Consider the following 25,724-nt stretch of genomic DNA (forward strand, 5'->3'; position numbering starts at 1 on the left):
GCATAAGTTTGGTGTGTTAGAAAAGCTCCAGTGAAAACTACAGCATATTTGTTTTTCTTCCAGACTTTTATGCGAGGTGGGTGCTCTTAATACAATCTGATTGATGCATGAGTTAATCTTAACCTAAAAAGATTCATATAATACTTTCTCTCTTTTAAATTCTCTGAATACATCCTTTAACTCTGTGCTGAGTGTGCTGAAGGCCATTGTTGGCACTGACGAGGTTTAACCAGCCCACAGGGGTTTTTTTTTTGGCTGACTTTTCAATCAAAATGTCTTCAGGTATCAAGTTATACAAAACAAATGCCATTCTTAAACTTCTCAAGGACAGTTTTTCTTGTCACGCTCACTCTCTCATGCAATACGATCTACATAAGGATGCAGGGTGCAGTTCTCGTTGTGTACTAATACCTTTGCGGTACGTCTAAAAACAGCGTTCCTTCTTCACTAAAAAGCAGGCAGAACTCTTTGATGCAGTCCAAAACTTGTTGGGGGCCAAAAAAGCCTTGATGCAACCCCAGGCCCTTGACATTAGTTTGTTGTCGACTTCCATTCTGACACCAAGCCGATGTAATATCCACTCTGGCTTGTTATAATGGCCCACTTCAATCTTTCAGGGACCATGAGTAACTGGCATCTTGAGCGCAGTGAAACCGTCACTTCTCTCTTCTCACGTAGGCTTCATGACTTCATCGCCTTCATCGTGCCCACTTTTCTGCAGGAGGGAACAATTATTCTTTTGTCTGTGCAACCATTTCACCCTCTCATTTTGGCGGTATGACCACTAGTGGCGCTCCTCTCCGTGGCCTCCACATAAGCACTTGGGCGTCGTTGGCATTCGGCCTCCCCAGCGCGTTGGGAGGGATGGGCTCCTGGTAGTTGAGGATGTGCGGTTGTTCCTGGTAGGGACGACCCAGCAACGAGGCCCGAGAGCCCAGAGGCATGTCAGGGTCCACAGCAATGTCCACCCGCATCCGCCACCGCACCGTCTGCAACACAATACGCTCCTGGAGGAGGGGAATGTTATATTGGTCAGTACTGTATACATTTATTTGTGCATGGTACATTCTATATTAAGTACATGAAAAGTGTTTTGTTGAAGCTTAAGTTGATTGTGCATCATGTATTCTACTGCTAATAGATATGTAGTTATTGTAGACCCTAATGTATTACTTCAGCTTTGTTAAATGTAATTTTATCTTAAATTACACAAAAGACAAATTGGCTAAAATGCAGAATTTTAACACCAGTTTTCTTACCGTACTCTTCTTCTTCTGCTTCTAACTTATTGACCAACAATGAAGCAAACAAGCCTGACAACCTTCTCTGTAACATCCTAAAAAGAATACAACTCTTCCACAAAGCCAATACATGAATACTGGAAGTGTTTTGATACACGCTTTACCGTCAGCTAGACTGACTCCTATTGGGCCATTACGGGGGCTTTATTCAGCAGAGTTGAAGGCAATGAGGAGGTACTTTGTAACTTTACACCAGAAAGAGAAAGTGTAGGGGGAGATGATTACATCACAGACAGTCTGTGTGTGTAATGCAAGAGCAGTCTCTGAAGATGCATAGCCAGCCTTCTTCATATTAAACTGCACAGGACAAATCTGCAAAACAACTGTGAAAACGCCGGAGAAACAACGCAGCATTATGAAGATACGAGTTTGATGCAAGTGGGAGCAAACTGACATATCTCCAATGTCGAGCTGCTCATGTTTTTGTCCTACCTTGGTGACGGAGTTCATGGCCACCAGCCAGGTGATGAAGCTCTGGTCCCTGGTGATGTGGGTCAGCATGGGCGTGTTGCTGTTGCTGATGGGCACAGCCCAGGTCACGCTGGGGTAGAAGTTGTCGTTCATGCTGACCGTCAGGCGTGACGGTTTGGACGTGGGTCCGGTCAGGGTGACTGTCTCTGTGGTGTTGCCGTACCAGGGGTAGCTGACGCCATCTGAGTCGCTGATGGCCTTGACCCGACACTCTCGCAGCTCTGGTAACTCCCAGCTGGACCTGCGGCAGTGGACGGAAGAGGACAGCGTTTTTTGCAGGTGCAGGGTTGTGATCTATAGATGTTCTGAGTGTGTTATATTACTGGAGACAGGTGTGCACATGCAAACACTAAACACACCTAAACACCCACACTGAGCGCATTCAGTGGCAAAAAGTGTGTCTGATCAGGGTCTGCTTTATATACTTACATGCCAATATCACCATAGGTGTTGTAGAACTCCATCTGGGTGCAAGCCTGGATCCAGCCGACCACCCAGGTTTCGTTGCGGGGCACTGGTGGCATCACAACCCCTGCTGAGGCCCTGAAGTAAGGCGTCTTGTAACGGAGCACAATCGGTGAGTTCTCCTCAATGATGGTGGGACACTGGTCGATAGAGGCGGATACCTCATACACCACAATGTTCTCCCGTCTGATGCGGGGCTTGCATGCAATGCTCTGAATACAGCCCATAGTGCAGGCGACGAGCAAAATGAGCAAAACCAGAGAAGTGGGGAGCAAATGATACCTGGCCAGTATGCACATCAGTCCCCTCCGGGGTCCACCCTTGCCTGAAGAGCAGATCTAAATATTTGAATTGCCCATCACCACTGATTGGTTGGGAAGGAGGAGAAAAAAAAAAGGAAAGAAAATGACGGGGAGTATCAGAGTCACCATAGATTGAACATAAAAGCGTCCACCATCGTATTTTCAGGATGATACGGAGGTGAGAGCGCGGTGGGGCCTGGGGGGGAAGTAGCACAGATCTCCGCAGCCTCCTCCCCCCGGTCTGCCTGCTGACTGCCGCACTGCCCTTGGCGCTCGTCCCCAGAAACTGCAATCCGGCCTCCCCTGGGCAGCTGCTGCTTCTCCGCCGTGCGTCCGGATGCTCCTCTATTCCTCGTCGAGTCCACACGTCCGGCTGCACGTCGGTGCCCCTTGATCCTGCTGCTCTGCTCCCGGCTCTGCGCTGTCATGTCAAGTTGCGACAGGGCAGCCAGGTGCGTCAGAGGAGGGGGGCTGGATGCCTTTTGTTTGCTTGGCTTTCCTGTATTAGCCCCACATTCGCGCGGCGCCCTCAAAAGACAAAATCGGGCTCTTCATCACCTTGATCGACATGAAAAGAAGCTTCATAAAAAAAAGAAAGCGATAATGTGTCTTATAAATTCGAGAAAACAGGGCTGTAAAAGGCTATTTTAATGTTTTCCTCGCAGTGTGCTTCCATTCTTGGGGATGCATGAATGGTGCATCATGAATGGGGGCAGCGAGGCAGCATAAACGTGCACAAACAGTGACTATACCGAGCGTCTCGCGGTGTGTCGTCTCATCGCTACGTCTCCTCGAGCTGGTGAGCATCGCGGACCGGAGAGCATCCTTTTTCCAGCCGCCTTGTTCAATTTGGAGGTGCTGATGCTAGAGAGGCAGGGGAGGGGCGTCACCCGACCTCTGCATTGAAAAAAAAAATAACAAGTGCAAGTGGGCGTGGCTACAGCGCTGCATCACTACTGTGTGAAACCCCCATTGGTCGCTGAAGTCAACACCGGAAGTGGTGTCGTTTGGCCCATCGACTTCCTACTTACTAAAACTGACACGCATTCAGCTCGGCTCGTTATATTTGTCCCCACCCCAGCCGGGTCACTTCTGTAGCTGCTGGCGCTGGTTTATGATCGGCTCTTTGCTCGGTAACGTGTCTCAGAGGGCGCACAGCTTGTTGTACCGGGTGTCGCTGATGATGAAGCCGCAGGTTGTGTTCGTGCTGGGCGGGCCTGGTGCCGGCAAAGGGACCCAATGCTCCAAAATCGTGGAGGTAATTTACGAAGGATGGCGAGAGAAAGGACAATAACAACTACCGGCTTTGATGGTTAAGATTTAGCATGCCGTGACGAAAATGTTATTAAGATGATTTCAGGGTGGTTGGGCCTTTTAATAAGGTAATATCTAGATTTCATTGACTTCCGGTTGTCCTCTAATGAACCTGTGTGTTAGCCAGCTAGCTAGTTAGCCACACAGGTTATAGCCTTCAGTTTATGCGCCCATATACAGCCCTGTGCAGGAATACAGGAGCTACAAAGTACAGTTTTAATATTCTTCATTCTTCGGAAACTCCACAGTATTAATTTCTCATATGTGAGTCAAAGCAGTGAAATTAAAATGTGTCCCACTGTTAGATGGCGGATGCAGTCAAAGGCCTTAATGAATAAGTTAAATTAAGGAGCTTCACACATACCTGATAGAGTCAGAGAGATACTCTATTGACATTTCCTCTATGTTGTAACCTTGTGTTTGACTCATCTATGACGTTATGTAATGGTCAGTATGAGTCTGGACTGGGCTCGGTCACTCCACCATCGACTTTGAACAAACAGAAGCAGTTGGTGACGTAGGCATTTACCTGCTAGGTAACGTACACCCATGCAGGTGTAAGGGATCACGAGTCATACTTTAACATCTGTAATCCACCGCAATGCGGACTGTAAATTCAAGAAATGATTACAGTTTCCATTCATGAAAAATTGTATTTGATCTCGTCTGTTTTGAAGTTGTTATGCACTCACTCCGCCCACTGTGGATTATTTGATATGAGAGAGAGAGAGAGACTATTTCTGCTCGGGGATGTCATTGGGTGTTGGCCGTTGTGCTTCATGTACGGTGGTTAGACCTGAATGGAAGCGATCCATAGAGGCTCCTTTCATTCAGTACACGTATTTCTGGCCTGTGAGTGAGACGACTTTAATCCGTCTGTAAAAGCCGTCTTGTCAAATACAGATCTTTAGTGTTAATAGAAATCTACAAACTATTTTTTATTTTTAATGACCATCTGCCACTTTCTCCCAGAATTACAGCTACACCCATTTGTCGGCTGGGGACTTGCTGCGGGCAGAGCGAGCCCGAGAGGGATCAGAGTTTGGACAGCTCATTGACCGCTACATCAAGGAGGGTGACATTGTCCCTGTGGAGATCACCATCAACCTACTCAGAAATGTATGCACCAAAAACATGCTGTAGATCAGGTTTGTGTTGGCCTAGCGAGACACAAATCCTAACCAGTCTGCCTGCCTGGGCGCAGACACTTTTATTCAGGACCTGTTTGTAATTTAGCACAACTCGACTGAACTCTGACACGGACTTATACAAAAAAATATTTGAATTTGATTCTACTCTCTTGGTTAATAATGCCAGTATCCGGGCAGCACTTATCTTATTCGGTGTTTCTTCCAGTTTCATATCAGTAGGATTATGTTTTTGGACTGTTGGTGAGACATAACGTATAATTTGAAGACATTGTTTACGTTACATGGTTCATTTACTGTATTTGGTATTTACACAATGACACAATAAAATGTAAGTTGTAGCCCCTTCATGCTCTACACACAGAATAATATATTATAATAATAATAATATATAAGTTACTTATATTCACACTATACTATGTTCCTTGAGAGACTTTGGTTTAGTGGGAATGAGGGTAGTGCAAAATGTAATGGTAAAAAGGTAAATTGTGATTTGCTGTTATTATTTTTGACATGAAAGAATGAAATTAAGAATAATTAAAGAAAATGATCAGTAGTTGCAGCTCTATATTTGTTCTTGATAAAATTGTAAGGTTTCCAATCCAAGACTAGGTTTTTTTTAATGTAGACGTATACAGAGAACATTGAGTAGAATTTGTGCATCAATGTTTATTTTGATTGGTCAGTTGAATAAACGGCTGTTTAATGAATTCACGTTGTTTCCTGTTTTCTAAGGCAATGGAAGAGACCATGCACAAAGACGATAAACAGTTCCGTTTCCTCATAGACGGTTTCCCCCGCAACGAGGACAACCTTACGGGGTGGAATACCGTTATGGTTGACAAAGCAGATGTCAAATTTGTGCTTTTCTTTGACTGCAGCAACGAGGTGCGTCATGGAAACTTGAAAGCTAAAACTCTTGCAGCTTTTTTTCAGATAAATACAGAGAACTGAGGTGAAATCCTCAGAGACATCTTACACTGAGCACTAGATTTATTTGTGTTTTGTCCACAGGTTTGCATCGACAGATGTCTAGAAAGAGGGAAGAGCAGTGGACGCACAGACGACAACAGAGAAAGCTTGGAGAAAAGGTATAATCGTGCAACATAAAAAAGATGCGTCACTTTCTGTCTGTAACAAACTACATCAAGCATATGACTGGTATGGAGTTGTCTGACCCATTTAGCTGAGTGTCGGATACCTGCACGTCTGTTTCTGACCTAATTCGTGTCTCTTGTGAGTCCCCTGTGTCATCTGGCCCCAATAACCAGGCATATTTTTCATGCAGAATCCAAACCTACCTGCAGTCTACGCGACCAATCATTGAGCTGTATGAGAAACAAGGCAAGGTGCGCAATGTAGACGCCTCTCGCTCTCTGGATACGGTGAGTAAAAGGCATCCATGAGCGCCATCCATATATTTCTTAAGAGACATTCTGTGGTTGGAGCAAAGAAGTCCTTAAAAAGACACGAGAGGGGTTTCCCACCAATATTCTCAGTCTAATGCATTTCTTTTAATTCCAGCTTGTTGTGGTAATTTGAAGACATTCAGCTTACAGGCAGTTCCACAATAGCTTGCACATCAGGGTGTTAGACATGTTAATGAGGTTGGACCAAATAATATAATACAAAAAAATAAGATGTCAGGTAGCAGCATTTACCAGATTGAGTTCAGTCTCACATTAGTGGCCAAATAGTTGTCAAGTAGTTTGTTCTATTTGTCAGCAAAGGCTTTAGAGAAAAAATCAGGGGAAACGGAGGACTGACACTTAATTCGGGCTTAGGGGCGTCACTGTTTCACATCCACGGTAGAGCGGGGAACTCCTCCAGTCAGGCAGAAGGGAAAACTTCCCCAAGTCTAAAGAAAGAGGAAATGCCTTAATACGTAGTTCATCTGGTGGCCACTAGATGCTCTTAAAAACTCGAGCAGGAAAACAAAAAACTGGATTTTTAAGTAGTTGATCAAAATAGACTTACGTCCAAGATGTTGCATAACCTCAACGGGGCAATGGAAACAGTTTGGTTTAGTTTGTTATGGCTTTTTTAACCTATGTGTTATTTAATTTGGCATTGATTGCTAACATCTGGGGATTGAGTGCCTCTGGCTAATGTGGGAAACAACAACAAGTCCCCCTCCACTCAAAAGTATGTTTTGCTTATTCTTTCATGACTTGGATGCTTAAGTCTGACACTGAAGGCTGTTTTCACATTTGTCTACTGAAGAGGGAAACAAATCCACATTTGAATTTTGTTGTACGTGAAAACCAAAATGATTCCCCAACTGAATAGTTGTAAACATCCATCAGATGTAGCAAAAAAACAATCGGGTTGAACATGAACCGTACACACCTTTATTGGGGTGTAACATTGGATGTATGATAATGGGTGATTGGGACAGTTTGGGTATTTAAATTTTTCAACCCCTGAATTTGTTATTTTCTTGCCCATTCTAACTGATCCTAAGACAAACTGCTCTACCTCTATAATGAATTGTAAAAATAATCCTTAGTTGCAGCTCTAACTCGGCTCAAATCCTTCTGAGGGAATTTGTTAAAAGCTGTCTGATGATCTGACCACTGGAGCCGTGTCACCTCATCCCCAAATCTGAAATGTTTAAATGCTTTCCTCTGCGTTTTACTTGTGGTGTGAGTTCTGAATATGGACGGCACCTCAGGCTACTCTTGTTAGTTTGAGTTTCGTAATGACTTGAACAGTTCAGTCTGTTTATGTAGGAACTCTCACCTGTTTCTTCTCTTTCAGGTGTTTGCGGATGTGAAAGCCATCCTCGACAAAGAGGGTTGAGTTTCCCCAGCTGCCAACAACATTCACTTATCTACTTTTTTTTAAAGTTTTCTTTGTATAAACTACACGTACACTATAATAAGTTTATATGTCCATTCATATTACCTTTTTTTCCTCTTTTGGTAACATAATTTTGGTTACATTTTGCCATCTGTTTTGTAAAATGCTGCTTTGTTTGTGAGTGTGTGTACAATATGTATTGGTATGAATGAGAAGTAGAGTTGCTGAGCAGCTCCTTATGATCAACTACAGTTCCTGCTCAGAAGAGCGCGCTCATCATAGTTTGAAGCCTTCGCATAGGAACAAAGTGTATCATTAGCTTCGATAGACACATTGTTTTTTTTTAGAGATGCATCTAGGAGTGAAACTCTCTACGAACATGTTATCCTCAAGAGTATCATGTTGTTGGAAGCAGCGGTAACACTTCCGACCGAATAGTTTGACCTGATGACGACAGACTGGGATTGATTGAAGATTGACAGAACATCCAACAGCCTCCAAATAAAATATGCGAACCATCGGCCTCGTGTTTAATGGGCAGTATTGCATCCGGTCGATGTTTCTGTGGTAGAAGGCCAATTCTTCAATGAATATTTGACTTTGTACCACAACACCTCCATGTGCTTCATCACAGCTATGACGCTTGGGTCTAATCATAGAGGAAACATGGAAATGAAAATTTACTTTTTGTTAAATCTGTACTGTATCTGCTTGAAGGAAAAGTAAAAATGAATTTTTTCCCTCAATTAATTGAGATTATTTTGCAAATACTAAGTGAGGGTTGTACATTTTGTCTCTCTCGCTCGTGCGCCTTAACTTAACTGCTGCATAAGGTTTTACAAACTCACAATACCTAATGCACGTAATAGAGTTCAACCCCTTTCATCCAACAGGGGGCGCTAGAACCCACTATATTTTGACCAGGTTCCTTTTTTTGCAATGAACTGTCAGTTGGATCTTTACAAAGAAGAAAGACTCATTCATCATCAAATAGTAAATTATATCAGTGTTTTAATATTTACATGTATAAAATAGTAAAGCATTTCTGGATTTATTTCAGCATTCATTCATATATTTAGAAAGTTATTTACTACGGTAATTCAAATGGGCAATTCTTCAAATGTCACTTAATTTATTCATGTTATTGATAAGTCATCTTTTGGCCTCTGTGGTTTCACCACTTTACCCAAACACAAATGGAGGCTAATTGATTGGCTAACTAAACCATCTGTGCTCCTCCAAATGCTCCCGGCAAGTCTCTTTTTTTTTTTTCTTTTTTAACTGTAGGAGAATAAATGATGGTTCTGAAGAGTGAACACCAGGGTGAGCCACAGAGAAGCAAGTATACTTTACTTATACATACAAAACTACACTCAAATTGTATTAAATACTGAAAGGTTTAATTACGTCTCTGCTCAAACCACTCGCTTGAAAATAATGAACATTATTGCAACAAGTGCTACACAATACTTTTTTATTTGTATGATATGACGTATGTCATATATATATAATCTGCAGTTACAAAGAAATTTGCTTACATATATTGAATATTCCTGAGCGTTTTTTAGCTTGAGGCCTGATGCATCTGCATTTTAAGAGCAACACTCAACAGATAATCAGCTTACAAAACAACAGTACCAGACGTGCACACATGACAACAGGACAATGTACCAAATGTAAAATGCTTCACAACAGCAGTTTACAACTACCGGGGCTTTTATATAGTCACGGTTTTAACACATTGATGGTTAGTCCGGGTAGGTAGCAAATATATAAGTGTGAATGTAAGGCACTATTTGAACCGGTTCGTACGAGTGCGCTATAATACATATCGTCAGATGAAATACAATCAGATTTAAATTATACTGCTGAGGAACATGGATCATTGCAGCACCAAAATGTAATAGAACACATCAAATAAAACTTTGAATATAAATAAGAGAAAAGCAAGTGCTGGGCACGGGGTCAAAACAACAATTCAAACGTGTCATTTTAACATTTTAAGCAGAAATACTTTTATGAAAATATATGAATTACAGCATTATCAGTATGTGCAAAATACCAACAGGCTAGAAATGATTGAAAAAAAAAGAAATATGTACATTGCAATTTATACAATGACAATACGTACCACAAACTGAGATGGCAAAAGTAACAAGCCCTTTTGTTCACGACAAACTTAACGTAAATATATTTGTACTCTGCCAGCAGATGGCAATCTGAAAATATATATTATCTTATTTACAAAATAAAACCCTAATGGAAAATAACTCCATGAACTGCGACCACATTACCGGGCAAATTCATACCAATATCTACAGAAAAGCTGTAACAGTAATTCTCTGTCTGAATGAGAAAGCGGACTGTCCTTCAATGATTTGCTCAAATGTACGCTCAAAATGTACATTCTGTTGTTAGACATTCACAACGAAAGCATAAACTTCTACAATCTTTGAAATACCAAAGAGCTTAAGTATGTGCATCATTTACAAATGCATAAAGGACAAATATATATATATAAATATATATGTAAAAATATATATATATATATTTCTGTTTGTAAAAATAAAAGCCTTTTAACAACTTGGCGGGCGATGCAAAAGGAAAACAAAAGTGACACACACGGGGACTGTAGCGGGCTCAGCAGGGCTTCACTCGGCCTGTGATGATGTTGCTAGGAGTCCTGCGGTACTGAGCCTTGGTGTTGGTGACCGCGCCGTGCTTCTGTCGCAGATGAAGCCTCAGCTGACTCTTGTGTCTGAAGTGGAGGTCACATTTCTCACACTGAAGAAAAGAGAGAAATCATTTATAATCACTTTTTTAATTTTTTTTAACAGTTTCATCCCCCAACCCCCACAGCTACAGCTCTCCAGGATTACCACTCTGGACTTATAACTATTGATAGGCACATGGATCATGGGGGAGAAAGGATTACTCTCTTTTTAGCCAGCAGACACATTGGATAAGGAGGAAGGAACTGACGAGGAGGCTTACATGGTAAGGCTTCTCTCCAGTATGAATGCGCATGTGGCTCTTAAGCGTCTGAAGGTGGCGGAAGTGAGTCCCACAGATCTCGCAGGGGTACGGCTTCTCTCCTGTGTGGATTAACACATGGGCGCGAAGATGGGCCACCTGGAGGACAATAAAACATATATTAAAATACGTACAGTTAAAGACAGTGGTTTGATATCTGCAAATGAGAAGAAGAAGAAATTCTCTCACCTGGACAAATCTGGAGCCGCATGTCTCACACTTGTATGGCTTTTCTCCAGAGTGGATGCGAGTATGGGTCTTGAGGTTGGCTGGCCGGTTGAACTGAGCGCCGCAGATGTTGCAGTGGTAGGGCTTTGAACCTGGAAGGAAAGATCAGCAGATTGTGCAATGAATGAAGCTGTCGCACCCATGAAGTCAGCTCGATGGTACTTTAAAAAAGGAATAATTATTCTTACCGCTGTGAACGGTCTTGTGGCTGGCCAGGTTGCCCTTGTAGCGGAAGGCCGCCTGGCAGCAGTCACACTTGTATGGCTTGTCGCTGTGAACCTGGGCCATGTGTTCTTTCAGGGAATCTTCTTCTGTGAACTTGGAGTCACACCCGTTGCAGAAGTAGACGCTGCTTTCTGTACAAAGAGGCGACACAATCAATGTGAATACAACACACCTCTGTGGTTTTGTTTGAAATCATTGTGCTGATGGTCTGCCACCTGTGGAGTCCACTTACCACAGCTGGAGGAGGAATACTCGGAGTGCAGTTTGGTGGCGTCATCTCGGCTGTATGAGTCAGGAGAAAGGTGACCCAGTTCCATGCCCTGGGGGCTGTCACAGCCACAGGAGGAGCATCTGCGGTAGCTGAACAGAGAAAGACGACCACAGAGTTCAAATAAAGTCGAGTTCTTCTCTTAAACATTTGTATTAAGTTCCAACTCACTAAGTTCTCACAATGATTCTGAGTTTTACCTAATGCTGCTACAAGTGCTGCTGCTGCAGCTGTCCACACTCTGAGACATGATGATTTCCTCTCTGTGATTGCTGGCTCCGTCTTCTGCCTGGACCTCATTGTGTCCACCGGATGCACCGCGCCTACAGTGGCTCAGCGTAGGGGACATGGCTACAGCTTCAGCACTGCCTCCCTGAGCCTCCTTTTCGTTCTCATCAGGAGATCGGTTCATAACGATCAACTTGTACTTCTTCCAGTTGCGGGCCTTGGCGTCTTTGGGGCAGTCTGGGGTCTGTCTGAGGCTCAGCGTGGCGTTCCTGCTGCTGTTGGACTCAGTGGGCGAGTTGGGCTGGCAGTCAGATCTGAGGGGGCTTAGAGGGCTGCAAATCACACCTTTGCTAAAACCTGGAGACAATCTTAGGCAGCTGGTTTGGGGATGCTGAATGCCGTCTTCCTCCACGGGAGAGACGGGCCTTTGAAGGCTCCCGTGGGCTCCTGCAGGTCGGATGATAGGGCTGGGGAAACTTGTGTGGGATGGCACAGGGTGGGAGGTGGTGGTGGACTCGTTGTGAGCCATGTTGGCACTGGGCACCTGCAAGCATTGTTTCTGGGACAACGCCCCTCCTCTGGGAAGGTCGCTGACCTTATGGTTACCTTCCAGCGTCGCAGCAGGGACGGGAAGGTCCCCGTAGACGTGATAGGAACCAGAGGTGTTGATCCCCCTGAAAACATTAGGGATGACGCCCCTGCACTCCTGGAGAGGGTCTGATGTTGACATGTGGTTGTTTCTATAGTCTGGCTCTTTCTTATCAACAGGCATCAAAGCAGGGATCTCCTCAGCCACATGTGAGGAGTTGATCTGTCCCTCTTCAATCTCATTCCTGCACAAACATAATTCATGAGAGGTTATTAACTCCGACTCACATCTCATCCATTTTTACCCAGACAATAGAGTGTGAACATTTTATTTTTCCCTTTACCTGGACTTGATGAACCTGTGGCAGGTGTCGGCCACGTGTTCCATCTGGAGGTAGATGGCTGTGTTCATGGTGGCCAGGACCAGACAGTCCTTAAGGTCCAGACAGGATGTGTACATGAAGTCCAGCAGGATGGAGAAACCCTTGGGGTCCACTTTGGGGTCTAAGCTGATGGCACTAAGGTTTGCATTCTTGGGGTCCATGAACACAGAATAAAAGAAACCACTGCGAGAGAACAAGAGAGCGGGAGACACGATGTTATTGAAAATTGTTGATTTGGGATGAGGTCGTGTCGGGCGCAGCGATTAGAACTAAAACATATAAAATATGGTCCCAGAAATAGTACTTCAAAGTACTCATGCTGCTGAACTCATGAAGGTGAATACCTGCAGGCCACCAAGATGGCTTTGTGAGCATGAAATTGCTGTCCGTCCACCTGTATGGTGACATCAGTCAGGATGTTCCTGCTGCGGAGGCGGTTGAAGTTGAGCAGGACGTCGCCTGCATGGCGCGTGAATTGAATGCAGCCATCTGCAGTCGTGGCCATGCTGTCGCAATCTGAGCAAGAGCAACAAATAACAAATCGTTTCATCATTATTGGTGACTCTAAAAGCAACAAAGAGACAGTCGGGAGTGACATACTGCAGGCTGGGGGAAATGTATTGGCACCAATATGAGCATAAGCAGTTTTCAGAAAAAGATATTGCTTCACCACTACTCAATAATAATATATGCACTGCATAAACAATGGCGGCATTACAATTGAATTTCGAACAAAATCACACTGTAAGCCAAACAATTGGACTTGTAATGATTTATAATGAGTAAATTGTAGATCGCTTAAGACTTATAAGATAATAAACACTCTCATTTCATCACCTCTGACTCATCCTTCTCTACCACAAGCCACCTGCCGCCAGGGATCAAAACATTGAGCCTGACGAGTGTCTTGACAGTGTTTCATCAATGAGCGGCGCCATTGCAAACAGAAAAGTCAAAAGGGAGTTTCACTAAACCCTCTCAGCCATGCCTTGCTTCTCTTACTTGGCCGCTATGACGGTGTTATTATGACATATTGTGCAATTTCAACATGGCACTTTTGAAAATCGTGAGATCTGTCAGTTGTTATAGAGCAACGCTGATCCTATTTTTTCGAGGCGACGACAAAATCTTCGCAACGTTCAGACAGTAAATGTACAGTGTACATGTGTCGCACACACAATCCCACATCGCATATAAAGGATACATGATGTAGCTGTAGGTTGCATGCTTTGTGTTTCCCCTCGTGCAGTTACAGGGCAGAGTACAGGGCTTGCGAACGTGTTTGACGTTGAGCACATTCCGTCCTGGCTGCTCAGATTAAGTTGCCAGAAACGTTACAGAGAGGTTTCCTGTTCCCCCGAAGTAGAACTCACTCATTTTCATTTCGCACATTAACATTCACTCGCCTCCTGCTACACACATATCTACAGTTATCGCAAGCAGTATTCGGCTACACGGAGACGGAATGATTTGGTGGGATTTTATTTCCAAGGAGTGGTTAGTTGTTGCTGCGTAACTTCGTCTGTGAACCAGCCAGCAGGCCAGCACAAGTCGGTTCAAGTTCAGAAACGGCGTTGAACTGTCAAGTCTGCGGATTGTCCTGTATAATAGCAATGTGTTGTTTTATTCATTAGAACTACAGGAAGTCACCCGCTCTGCTCGACATTTAGTGACGTGAAGATTGTTTCTCGACATAAGAAATATGCAGAGAGAAAAGTCGGGTGACTGAACCAGATCGACTTGTCCTGTTGGGCCACTTCTTGCGCCTCTAACTTGCCAGATGCTGCAACAAATACAACTACAAAACGGTCTAAATCATACCGAGCTCGCGATTAATAAAATGAATGCTGCCTTAGCTAAAGGTTAACGCCGCAAAAAAAAACAAAATCTACTTGTTTTCAGGCAGCTGTTAAAAGTACAAATGGTCAAATGAAATCCGCACGCAGCCTAGAAAGTCGCACTTCCGTCTAACGTTAAAAAAACACAATCAAAGACGGTACAGCCATCAAAGTCAACTATCAAACTTCAAATCTGTGAATTCACTTGTAGCTAAACGGAATGACAAAATATTCAAAATGATTGAAAAGAGTCCAGCCCCGGAGCAGTCACAGGAGCATCTGTTACTTCGCTACACTTCTGACCTAATGCTGGGAGAATAGGAAGGAAAAAAAGTCACCTTGTAAAAGTTTCCTCGAAACTCTGTGCATCACCAGTTCTGAGAATCCAGTTCTAAGAAACACAACAGCTCAATTCTCGGAATTTCAACAGAGGACCGTACCATTATCTGTGAGACGGGGGAGCTGCTCGCCCCCATCTGCGTCACTTCCACCCTCTACCCTCAATACTGTACGATATTACAATGACGCTCAGTTACAATTCATTACTAATCACTTGTGTAGGTTTAGTATTGTGTGAGTAGTTTCAGCAGTTAATAGCTGTGTTTCCTAGTGGGGTTAGCTCCCTGTGTAGTGGATGGGTCCGAGTGCAAGGTCAGCTGACCGAGTTATAAATACCGTGGGGATTATGAGAGCATGTGAGTTAACCTGCCTGAGGTGCCACGGAGAGTTGAGAAAAGTCAGTCGTCTTATTTTCTAATACGTAGCAATAAAATGCCCCCGTTTTATTTGTTTTCTCGAACATCTCCCCACCACCGTTTTCTGTCTTGTGTTTGATTTCTGGCAATATTTGTATGTGAATACTTTCTCATATAAAGTATGTTTTGTAAAAGTTTGCACTGAGCATTTGATTACCTTCCTGGGGAATTCTGCATTACTGATAACGGATCTCGCATGTGCAGCCCTTCCTGCATGCAGTGTGTGCTGGGGCTGTGTGGGTTTTTTTTAAATGTCACACGTAGGGTATAGAAAGCAACGTGTGTGAGCGTGTAACGTTTTCAACTCTCCAAAAGGCTCACTTGCGCTCGTCTGTGTTCCCACCACTTCCTGTCTCACACCATCACAGCTGTATATTCATCTGGGTAATATAAAATCCTAAATGCCTCCAATGAATAAGTCAACAAATCAGGAACTAACTGTTCTTTACAAGAAGTTCCCGAATAACTCCACTGTACATGTATAAATAATGTCAATAACAGTATATAATGATAAGATTGTAAAAACAAGACTGTTACATCGACTATGTAAAATAACCAGTGTGTCAGTGTGTAATGACATTTTCTAGATATCCGACCGCTTTCTCAATGACTCGTTCCTGATTAACTCTAAAGTACTTATTACATCTTTGTTACTATTTTGTGTCCCTTTAAGACAAGACGTGTGTTCCTACTTGTTCCTTGATAACTACGCAGATTTGTGTTTGCCTTGTGCAATGTGTTCTAATCTGTAACCTATTCATATGTATAACCTCAGCTCCTCTGCACAGTGCGCACAGTATGTTAAACATTATCGGAGAGTGGCAGGCTTCTTTTCTTTTGCACGTGAGCATACGAACAAAATATGACGTTTTCACGTTTTCAAATTAGATTTTTTAATGACATTATATTCTGTAAATGAATTTAAATTGTTGTTGAATTATGACACGTTATAAGGAACCACTTGTAACATGATCATTTTTCCCTATTTCACTTTCCTGATTTAGTCAAAGCTAATGATGAACAAAAGGGTTTTCTGTGTTTTGGAATATGTAGAATTAACCTCCGTTGGCATCACCTTGCACTCTCACATGGAGAGCTGCAGCGAGGCTTTGCTGAACAAACACTTCAGGCAGGTTGGAGGAGGATTCAGTGAGTGGGGGGGGGGGGACACAACCACAGTAATTGAGAACTAGAGCCAGTAGTTGTGACTTAACAAGAACCATGTTCGTCTCTGAAGTAAAACATTTAGACTTCACTGATCCAGTTTTATTTAGCATACATTATGTCAATATTACCTTATGCCCATTATTAACCGTGGTGTGCGTATATGTTTACAACATGCTCATATTAGTATTGCAAACACCTTTGTTTTTAACCAGTCATAAACTAGCTTCCAATAAGTGTCAATGAAAATGTGAGTCTTGCATGGAACATCATTAGTAACACTTTACAATGTGTAGGTCATATTTAGCATTAAATACAAGGAACAGTAAAAATGATACTTAATAATTGTTCAGAGAAGTCTTGTATGAATATTATATCACTGCTTGAATTACCCATAAACAGTGCAAAATAAGCATTTAGACCTTCCTTTATGCTTATCTGTTGCAGAAAAGAAAAACTGACTGAATTTTCCTGTGAGATACATGAACAGTGCAGCGCAACAGATCTAAATTACAGCTGTTCAGGTGGCTATGGCAACAAAGAGGTCTATTTCTAGTTAATGTTTTCACTCTAGATGTTTTTCCCCTGCGGTTATCTTTAGTGGCCCAAGTTCCTGTGGGTTGATCATCTTCACATCCTTTGAAAGAAGTGATACTTTCTGGTCTGAATGAGATGAGGCAAAACTTGTTCAGTGAGAGCCTTGGCTGAAAATATACATCTGATTTCCTGGTTAAAAGTTGTTGCAGACAATGATGCATAGATTTGGTCAGTCAGCATTTCTCTTGCTCATATTGCTGCAGCATCTTTAATGTCACATTAGCAGTTAGCTGCAGTGCAATAGCAGATAAGAGCAGATGTTAAACATACAAACTGCTGTGTGTCGTTCATTTAAGAGTCCATAATCACACAAACATGCTGCTTCTGCTTTGATTTGCAGAATACATTTCTTACAGGTTCTGATTCTTTTTGCACCACCAAAATAAATATTTCTCCTCATGATGCTGAAAATGTAAAAAGTGTGTCTGCTTTTGCTGTTGGTCACAGAGATGGGTTAAAGGGTCAAGGGGCACTGCAGTGATTTATTGTTGCACCTCCACAATGTGTTTGATGTTGTGAGGCTTACAAAAGACATTAAAAGTCAATGCTGCAGATGTATTCCGATTTTTAATCAAGGTATCACCCTGATGACATCACAAATGACATCTTCATTGTTATATGTAAAATATCTTCTGTCTTTGGAGGACAAAGACAGAAGATATTTCACATGTTTCTTTATTGTTTTTACCGACTGACAAGCAGTAGCCATGATAAGTAAACTGATATCAGTGAAATGGGTGGAGTGAATCATTTTTAAAAACCACTGGAGATCAACAGAAAAAAACGAGTAATTCCTTTCTAAACATTTGTGCCTGCGTGTCATACATCAACAGCCGTCTTTTTTCATTTTCCGCGGGGCCCATCTGAAGAATGCATGTCATGAAAACAGCACTGCATGGGATTTTTCCAGCCAGCTCTGGAACGAATTTGTTGCCATTCCCGTCTCCTTCTCGGCTTGTGAGAGAGGCTGTGCTATGTGTTAACAAGCGCTCCCCCACTCCCCCCCTCTCATGAACTCCGCTGACCCGGGACCTAGACGCAGACGGATATCAACGTGCCTGTCCCAAAACATGACCCAGGTACATGGTTGTCTGACAGGGATCAAAGGTCATATCAGTAAAATATGACTCTAAAACTAGCTCAGTCTTCACAGACACATAGCCAAAGGGGGGATAGAGGGAGGTCTGTTGAAGCAGGACTGCACTTGAATTTGGGGAGCAGCATGGATGAGAGAAAAAGTAATTTGCAACATAATGAGTCAGTAGTTTTGCACGGCACAAACGTTCCACAGAAAGGCAAAAGAATAAGAAAAATGTGAAGCCTGTTTGCGGTCAACATGTTTAAAAGTAAAAGAAGATGCATGAAAATACCTGACTCACTTATTTATAGCACAAAGTTCAGTGTCATTTTTCAGCAGCTGTTTATCAACACTGCACACAACCCTAAACATTGAATATGGAACGTCCATGTGAGCTAAACAAAGTGAACTTTGAACTGCCTTCATGCCGCTTGCATGGGACGTAGTTTGAAGTATACATATTTAAATTTCTGGTGGTATGCAGTTTTTACAATGTAACCGGTGAACTTCGGGTGACTGGATCCATCAAATACTGTGGTGTCAAACTGCTAGTAAAGTGCTGAGATGATATGTTACCATAAGTGTGAATTAGCTGAAGTGTTGTAATCTATATTGTAATTAAGCAGACGTGAAACACAAGACTGTAGAGCTGAAAGAATAAGTCGATCCACAGAAAATGAATTGGCAAGAGTTTTAATCATGGATTGATAGTTGAAGTATTTTTCAAGCAAAAATCCCTTAAATTGTGAATTGATACATTTGGCTTATTTGAATATTGATCGCCCAAAATAAGCCAAAATGTGAAAACATCAACTGTGCGAACATGTAAAAAAGCCTGTGGCTTATCTGGACAACAAACAGTTCACAATCAGAGTTTATTGAAAATAGGTTAATGGACAGACAAAGACGTGTCACCATAAGCATCGTCCGACAGAAGTGGCCTAACCCGGCCCACTTTTAAAGCCCTGAAGGAATACTTGAGCATGGTTTACCTTGGATATGGGGAATGTGAGGCAATACATGTGCAAAGTCAACATAAACACATATTGCAACACTCTACCTCTCACTTCATGTTATCTGTGGAAAAGTACCAGGGGACGCGTCAACACGGCTGATTCCCCTGTTGTTTTACAGCTAAACCTCAGGGAGGACGATAGGGGGGGGGGGGGGGGGCTGCACAGACACAAGAGGTGTGTGTGTGTGTGTGTGTGTGTGTGTGTGTGTGTGTGTGTGTGTGTGTGTGTGTGTGTGTGAGAGAGAGAGAGAGAGAGAGAGAGAGAGAGTCAGGAAAGTTATTGATGTGATTGTGGATGGAAATTTACCTCCACAATAGAACAGCTGGGAATATTTCAATGAGAAAACTGTGTGAGGAATGACATCTTTCCCCTCAACATCTACTAATAGATTGAGAGAAACTAAAATGAAAGCCAAATTGTTTGTACTTGTTGAAGTTTGCTGTAAAATCAATTACTCAATTGCTTGACTCTTCAACTCAGCATTTTAAGTAACAATGACAGCATTTACCAGTTTTATCAATTATTCTTCATCGAGTCAATATTTAAGTTGAGAAAACTCTAAATATGGGTTCTTCACAAATAAGCACACATTGCAGTACATTTATTAAGATGGAATTAAAAATGACATGTTTTCTAAAATAAACATTGAGTTCAGGTTGTCCCACTGAACTAGCTTGTTATTTGTTGTCGTTCTAAGATTTAATAATTCTCCGATAGTCATCTTCTTTTAATAAAGTTTGCTCACATATTAAAGATGTAACAAAAACAGTGGCTGCAGCATCTTTGTGTCTGTGTGTGTATCTGTGTTTTATGTATAGCTTAGCCGTATACACCGTCCTTATCTGCTACATACTGTAGCAACAAGGAAGTTCCATCAGTCAAACGACCAATCACACGCACAGTCAATGATTACCATCTTTTTTTTATCATCTACAACAATATTTTAAAGCTGAATTTCACTTTCATATTTCTAACGAGAAACCTCATTCTGTCAGCTGTTTGCCGAACAATGTGCTGTTTTGCTCATTGACCTGGCAAAAACCTGTTTGCTTTGTTCTGCTCTTACCAGAGATGCTGCAAAAACACAGCACGAACCAAAGATGGCAGTTGTGTGAATGTCAGTGAAACATAAACAATGGCTCTGGGTGATGTTGAAAGGCAGCCTGGTGGTTTTTGTGCATGTTTGCGCAACATTTTGGAAACAATGCAGGAGAAACACTTACGTGGGACTGTGGGAAAGAAAACAGACTGTGATAAAATCAAGGTCACTTAAAAACTAAAAATATATTTGTGTTCTAATTTCATTGTCGAAATTAAGTTATTGATTTATTTTGAGATTGAACACATCAACTAATCTCATTAGTTAATGCAGCTTTAATTCAATATAAATGTAAATTAATAATTTCATTTCGCACTCTTTAGGCGCTGCATAACATGAGGCCATAGTTTATAATGTTATCTTGGATTTTATTATATTTTAAGTGCAAACAAGAACTACTTTAATCATACGATGTGATCCAGATTGAGCAATAACCCAACAATCGTATCAAAAACTCCCAAAGCGTTGAGTCAGCTCCTCTCTGATAGAACAGAAAAGTAGACGTTAGAAGCTTCACACGGAGGATTGTATGTATTCCCTGCATGATGTTGTGGACATGTTTTTATTGTGCCTGCTCTCTAAACAGTTCAGCACAGTGCAGATGAACTGTAGCCAGGTGCCCTCCTTTGAAACTGACAGTAATTGCACACATTCACTTTTAAAATACCCCCAGGCCCAGATTTTTATTTAATGAACTAACTGTATGCAATAGTAAGTAATTATGTTGACAACATTTTTATTATTATCCATTTTTATGCTACATTATTTGTCTAAAATCCCTTGCATCAAAAGTGGACACACTCAAACTAGCAAGAGGCGAATAAATTGCTGATTGTTCCTGATTTTTCCTTTGAGATTAGGACAAGAGAGCACAGAGCTGACGATATTAGTCAGCTGCCGTCATAAGAATTGTCATAAGAAAACACGCCGATGAGCAGCTAATCCGGATGTGATGTGTGAATTCTACAACTCGGTGGTGACCTGTGAAGAAGCCAGAGCTTCATTGCGTCCCGTGCTGGTGAGCCCGTGAGAAAAAGCAGATGGTGTAAACAGAGTTGGCTGCAGGAAGATTTGACTGACGTTGCAGGGAAAGAGGGAACACGGAGTTCCGAGGACAAACATTCATTCTAGATTTGCCAGGAGCCAGGACAGTGACTTCACATGTGGCAAAACCTGAACTGAAAGAAGAAACACTGGTATTCAAAATAATCCAAGCTTCCAATAAAGAATGACTGCAACACACTTGTTCTTTTTTGGACCATGCACTTACAATCTTATTATCATTATTTATAATCATAATTATTTTTGATATTTTCGAGCATTTATTTTGTTTTCAATGGCAATCAGATAGTTTTCTTCATGTTAGTCTTTTTTTCAGGGACCTCTTTTTAACTGTCTCCATGTCCAATAGAAGTGGAACAAGTAAACGCCAAAATCAAGGCAAACAAGTGACGAATCCTGTTCCACGAACAGTGTAACCATTCATCATAATCTTCCTTTCATTATCTCTTTATGTGACATAATTACAGTTTGATACATATTTTACGACATAGTGGCTCAGCTTTCTGTTAAGATGCAGGCAAAAATGAAGGAGCTGCTATACTAGAAAAACAAATGACATGCTGCCTCGAGAGATAACCTTCTCTCTCCCCAAAAAACTTAGACAACTTAAAAAAAACAAAAATACATCGGTCCCCCCTCCCCCTTTTCTGACATGCATGTTCAAGGCACAGATCCGCCCTCGGGGTTGCATTTGAAGCGTGAACCACAGAACATCCCTGCATGCTACATATGTAAGCTATGCAGTGACTGTCATTGGATGTCTCCAGGAGATCATGCTAATGGTGTTCATTACTGTGTAACCTGAGTGTCGGGCACTGATGTGATTCATTGAGACCAGCTGGTCTAAAATGACCCGTTGGTATTGTGATGGGGTGAAATGAATTCTTCCCTAAAACATATATCCTTTTCTTCACGGCAACTTTAATACAAATACGTCCACAGGTTTTGACTGCATGGTTCTAGTCCTTGTTTCTCCCTCTCAGTTTGCAGTGCCAGCACCTGAGACGACGCTTTATCTTCTCACAAAATCCGGTTTGGTACCAACCTGTTCGGTCACTCCAACAACTTGTGATTGATTCCACATTCTAAAAGGGTAACACCTGCCCTCGAGAAACACACAAACAGAGAGTTATGCTGCTACTGCAGTGGAGGTATTTAAGAAGAACCCGCGTTAATGTCGGACAGATGGGTATGTTAATCTTTTTAACTGCAGCTCAGAAAATATGACGTTCCCCAGCAGTGGACCCCCCCCCCCCCCCCCCCCCCCCTCTCTGCAGGGTTGTGTGGGAGATACACGTGGCTTGTTTTTTGTCTGACAGTTAAAATATATGTGCTGTTTGTTTCAGGAATGCTGGTGGAACATGGAAAAAAGGGAGTGTCACACGCAGAGCAGATGGTGTGCTTTTAATCATCCATATTGCTGAAGCTTTTGATGTTTTACTTGGAACCTTCCTCGTCACCAAATACCATTGTGTTTTCAATGTCCAACTTGTTTTTAAGAAATGGAGAGCAAACTGAGATTCATCAATCTCATCAATCTTCATCAATGAAACTTTGCTTATCTATATGTGTCGATATATTTTTTGAATAAACCCAAAGTTTCATGTATATATTCTTTTCTTAATCTTAAATGAAATATTTGAATAAAATGATGATTTTTTGAAATTTGTTAAACATTTTTTTGTGAATTGTTCTCACTGTTGCTGTGTCTCTTTACATGTGTCTCTTCAATGTTAGTTAATTCGTGAGGTTTACATGTGCTGGTAGGCAGATTTTGTTACATTTGGCATCGGCCCATGTTGTTTCCCCCTATGTCAAGTCTTTATGCTAAGCTAAGCTAAGCTATAGCCGGCACTGACTGTAGCTTCATATTCAATGGACAACGACAAGAGTATCAATCTTCTCATTTCAATGTGGACAAGAAAGCGAACAAGTGAGTTTCCTGAAATTTTCAAACGTGTCGTATAATGAGGTGCACTTAAACTCAACACTCTTGTTGTGATGATTCCACTGTTGCTAAAAAAACTAAATAACAATGTCAGCATTTAGTAGTTGAGGTCCATAACATTCATGGAAATCTGAAAAGTCATGGATAACAACATAGCATTTTGAGGAACCAAAAACCTCAACGAAGCAAAACTTGACCAAAAACAATTGACTTGTGCAGCATGCAGCCTGTTGTCCAATGTAGTGGATTATGAAGCAAGTCCCATTAAGTTATTGTTTAGTCTGACAAAAACATGTACTTCTATTTAAAGAGTTGTGTAATTATCAATTATTAACAAATATGCATTGTTGCATCAATAGTGTGTGGCAGTGAGGGAGCTTCACCTTACGTCCTTTAACTTTTTGTTCAGTTCACTCTGTCCAGAGTGGCTCCAGCACACACGGATACAAAGAAAGTGATGAGTCTATTTCTATTCCTCTGTGAAGTAACAGTAACGTGCTATATTTGTCACATTTCCCGTTGTGGTCATAAGAATCTAAAAATGTTTCACCTGTTGCTATACCTGCTGCTCTGTTCTCTCATTGTAATGTAGCAGATTGTTCATGATGCTGTAAACAGGCTTTTCTTGTAGCCGAAACAATCCTTTGTTCAGGGGCCACAATGTTTTTGGAAGCTATGCACTCTGTTGGCCATTCAACGTTGGGCTAGACACAGAGATGGTAAATCCAGTTTGAAGAGTATGACCTGAAACAAGATAGAGCCGTATTTTGCCCTGAAGTGTTGAATGGAGGATTTCCTTCTTCATTACAGAAATGTTTATTCCATTGAATGTAACGTGTATGGTTCAATTTTTTAGGCTGTGTTGATTTAGTCTTTCTTGCCCATAAATGGTTTGAAGGGGGGGTTAAGAAAGAACCCAATCATGTGAGTACAGCTTGGTCACAAGTGCACCTTTCACACAGGGGTCAAAGGATAGAATTCCAGGTTATCGCTTTGGTTTCAAAAGACTAGCCAAGGCACAACCACAAGTGTAACCCGAGCTAGAGGTAAACACACGGGAATGACAGGGAGGTGTGAAAGAGGCCAGCGCCGTACATGAGACTAATCATCCTGGGTTATTTGGGTACTGGCCATGTTGTAGGTGCAGGCCCTCTGTCTCTGCTCTGCATTTGGCACCTGCAGGTGACAGATTTCCAGGACTAGTTGGTGTTCGCTGGCTGGATCGGTTTGCAACGAGGTGCAGTAACGGACAAGGAACGAGAGGGAGGAAACATAATAACGTTGCACGTCTGCTGGAGACAGCAGCCCCTGGCTGTAATCAACACTGTTCACTCGACTGTATGTGTTGGAAAGAAGCCATCGGGGAAACTGTAGTGTTAATTCATGATTTCCTAACTGCAAACATTATTTTCCTACAGCAATGCTACATAAATATATATATATATATAACTAATTATATATCTTTTCAACAGGTGTGGATGAAATACAGTCTTTGAATCTCTTGCGTACATCTAAACAGGTACACAAAAACTTTTATTTAAGGGTCCAGTCTTGATCCAGAGCTTGATAGTCCCCGTCCGGCTCAAACAGTTCACACAACGTTTTCAGTCCGCCACAGGAGATCCGGGTGGATTGAGAGATCACATTCCACACAGGAGAGGATGGAAACCATCACAAACAGCATTGCTTCATTTGACCGATGGGTTGGAAAAACACACTTTTATTATACTGCCATTTATTCTTTATAATGTGAAACCAGAGAGGTCAACAGAGAGAGATAGGGTGAGGAAAGGGAAACAGGAGTAAACATGACATGAGGTGTTTGGTGGGAAAATAAACTTTTCCAAGACCACCCCAAGACTGGAGGCGAAATATACATGCAGGTCCAGTTTTATATGAGAAAAGATGTCCGAAATGATTTCTGTGCTGACTTGGGTGTGAGATTGACACAGACATGAACCGTGTTTTTGTTGCTGGCAAAACTGTTTTGTTCAGTTTGTCTTACTGGATACTTTCCAGCCCAGTAATACGGCAAAACTCACGGCAGCACAGTGACTCGTTTTTTGGTGACTGCGGATCCTGGCAGCTTTGTCTTTGTCATCGCAGAAAGTATACCTCTCTTTGTTGCATTGTCTCAATGTCATACAGGAAATTGGCTAAAATACACTTTCAGGCTGCATCGTCGTTGGAGACTGCAGCTTGGCTGTGTTGGATGCAGTCACTGTTGTTTCCTATGATATTTTCCTAATCTCAGACGACTTGAGTGCTGCACTGATATATTATCACATTGGTGTATGTGTCAGCAAATAGCTGATTGTTTTCCAACATCCAGCAGACATGGAGCAACATTAGTATTCATTTAAAGTGGTTTGCTCGGTTTTCTGTCCCCACCAACTCCTGAGGGAAATAAC

General features: G+C 42.1%; 3 protein-coding genes across 6 annotated transcripts; 1 reads left to right on the forward strand and 2 right to left on the reverse strand.

The window, feature by feature from the left end:
• Positions 1–764: 764 nt before the first annotated feature.
• On the reverse strand, positions 765–2,479 carry fam78ba (family with sequence similarity 78 member Ba; the record flags this gene model as incomplete). Its single annotated transcript, XM_079285610.1, has 3 exons — positions 2,202–2,479; positions 1,734–2,013; positions 765–1,007 (listed from the first exon to the last, which is right to left on the reverse strand). The coding sequence occupies exons 1-3, from the start codon at positions 2,462–2,464 to the stop codon at positions 765–767; spliced, it is 786 nt and encodes a 261-aa protein (XP_079141736.1). The 5' UTR covers positions 2,465–2,479.
• A 1,075-nt stretch (positions 2,480–3,554) lies between these two features.
• Positions 3,555–8,343, forward strand: cmpk (cytidylate kinase). The gene is made up of 6 exons (XM_079284288.1): positions 3,555–3,797; positions 4,826–4,972; positions 5,737–5,889; positions 6,016–6,092; positions 6,290–6,386; positions 7,762–8,343. Exons 1-6 carry the CDS (start codon positions 3,654–3,656, stop codon positions 7,801–7,803), a joined length of 660 nt encoding a protein of 219 aa, XP_079140414.1. The 5' UTR covers positions 3,555–3,653; the 3' UTR covers positions 7,804–8,343.
• A 680-nt stretch (positions 8,344–9,023) lies between these two features.
• Positions 9,024–14,970, reverse strand: bcl6ab (BCL6A transcription repressor b). Of its 4 annotated transcripts, none has more exons than XM_079284491.1 (9): positions 14,130–14,874; positions 13,101–13,272; positions 12,718–12,939; positions 11,758–12,618; positions 11,522–11,649; positions 11,253–11,420; positions 11,026–11,156; positions 10,798–10,935; positions 9,024–10,587 (listed from the first exon to the last, which is right to left on the reverse strand). In XM_079284491.1, the coding sequence occupies exons 1-9, from the start codon at positions 14,152–14,154 to the stop codon at positions 10,444–10,446; spliced, it is 1,989 nt and encodes a 662-aa protein (XP_079140617.1). In that variant the 5' UTR covers positions 14,155–14,874; the 3' UTR covers positions 9,024–10,443. The 4 variants fall into 4 exon arrangements, with proteins under 4 accessions (XP_079140617.1, XP_079140616.1, XP_079140618.1 ...); XM_079284490.1 differs by lacking the exon at positions 14,130–14,874 and adding an exon at positions 14,933–14,970 and having other exon boundaries at positions 9,025–10,587; XM_079284492.1 differs by having other exon boundaries at positions 9,025–10,587; positions 13,594–14,874.
• Between the last annotated feature and the right edge of the window lie 10,754 nt (positions 14,971–25,724).

The sequence above is a fragment of the Melanostigma gelatinosum genome (genome assembly GCF_949748355.1).
Source record: "Melanostigma gelatinosum genome assembly, chromosome: 15".
Classification (NCBI taxonomy): domain Eukaryota; kingdom Metazoa; phylum Chordata; class Actinopteri; order Perciformes; family Zoarcidae; genus Melanostigma; species Melanostigma gelatinosum.

Bases quoted from the DNA above. Each gene is read 5' to 3' on its own strand.
- cmpk (XM_079284288.1), top strand. From the start codon at position 3,654: ATGATCGGCTCTTTGCTCGGTAACGTGTCTCAGAGGGCGCACAGCTTG. The intron at 5,890-6,015 runs GTGCGTCATGGA...TTTTGTCCACAG, and splicing joins TCTTTGACTGCAGCAACGAG to GTTTGCATCGACAGATGTCT. The intron at 6,093-6,289 runs GTATAATCGTGC...TTTTTCATGCAG, and splicing joins AGAGAAAGCTTGGAGAAAAG to AATCCAAACCTACCTGCAGT.
- bcl6ab (XM_079284489.1), bottom strand. From the start codon at position 13,354: ATGTCACTCCCGACTGTCTCTTTGTTGCTTTTAGAGTCACCAATAATG. The intron at 12,619-12,717 runs GTAAAGGGAAAA...ATGTTTGTGCAG, and splicing joins CACAGGTTCATCAAGTCCAG to GAATGAGATTGAAGAGGGAC. The intron at 11,650-11,757 runs GTAAAACTCAGA...TTCTCTGTTCAG, and splicing joins AGCACTTGTAGCAGCATTAG to CTACCGCAGATGCTCCTCCT.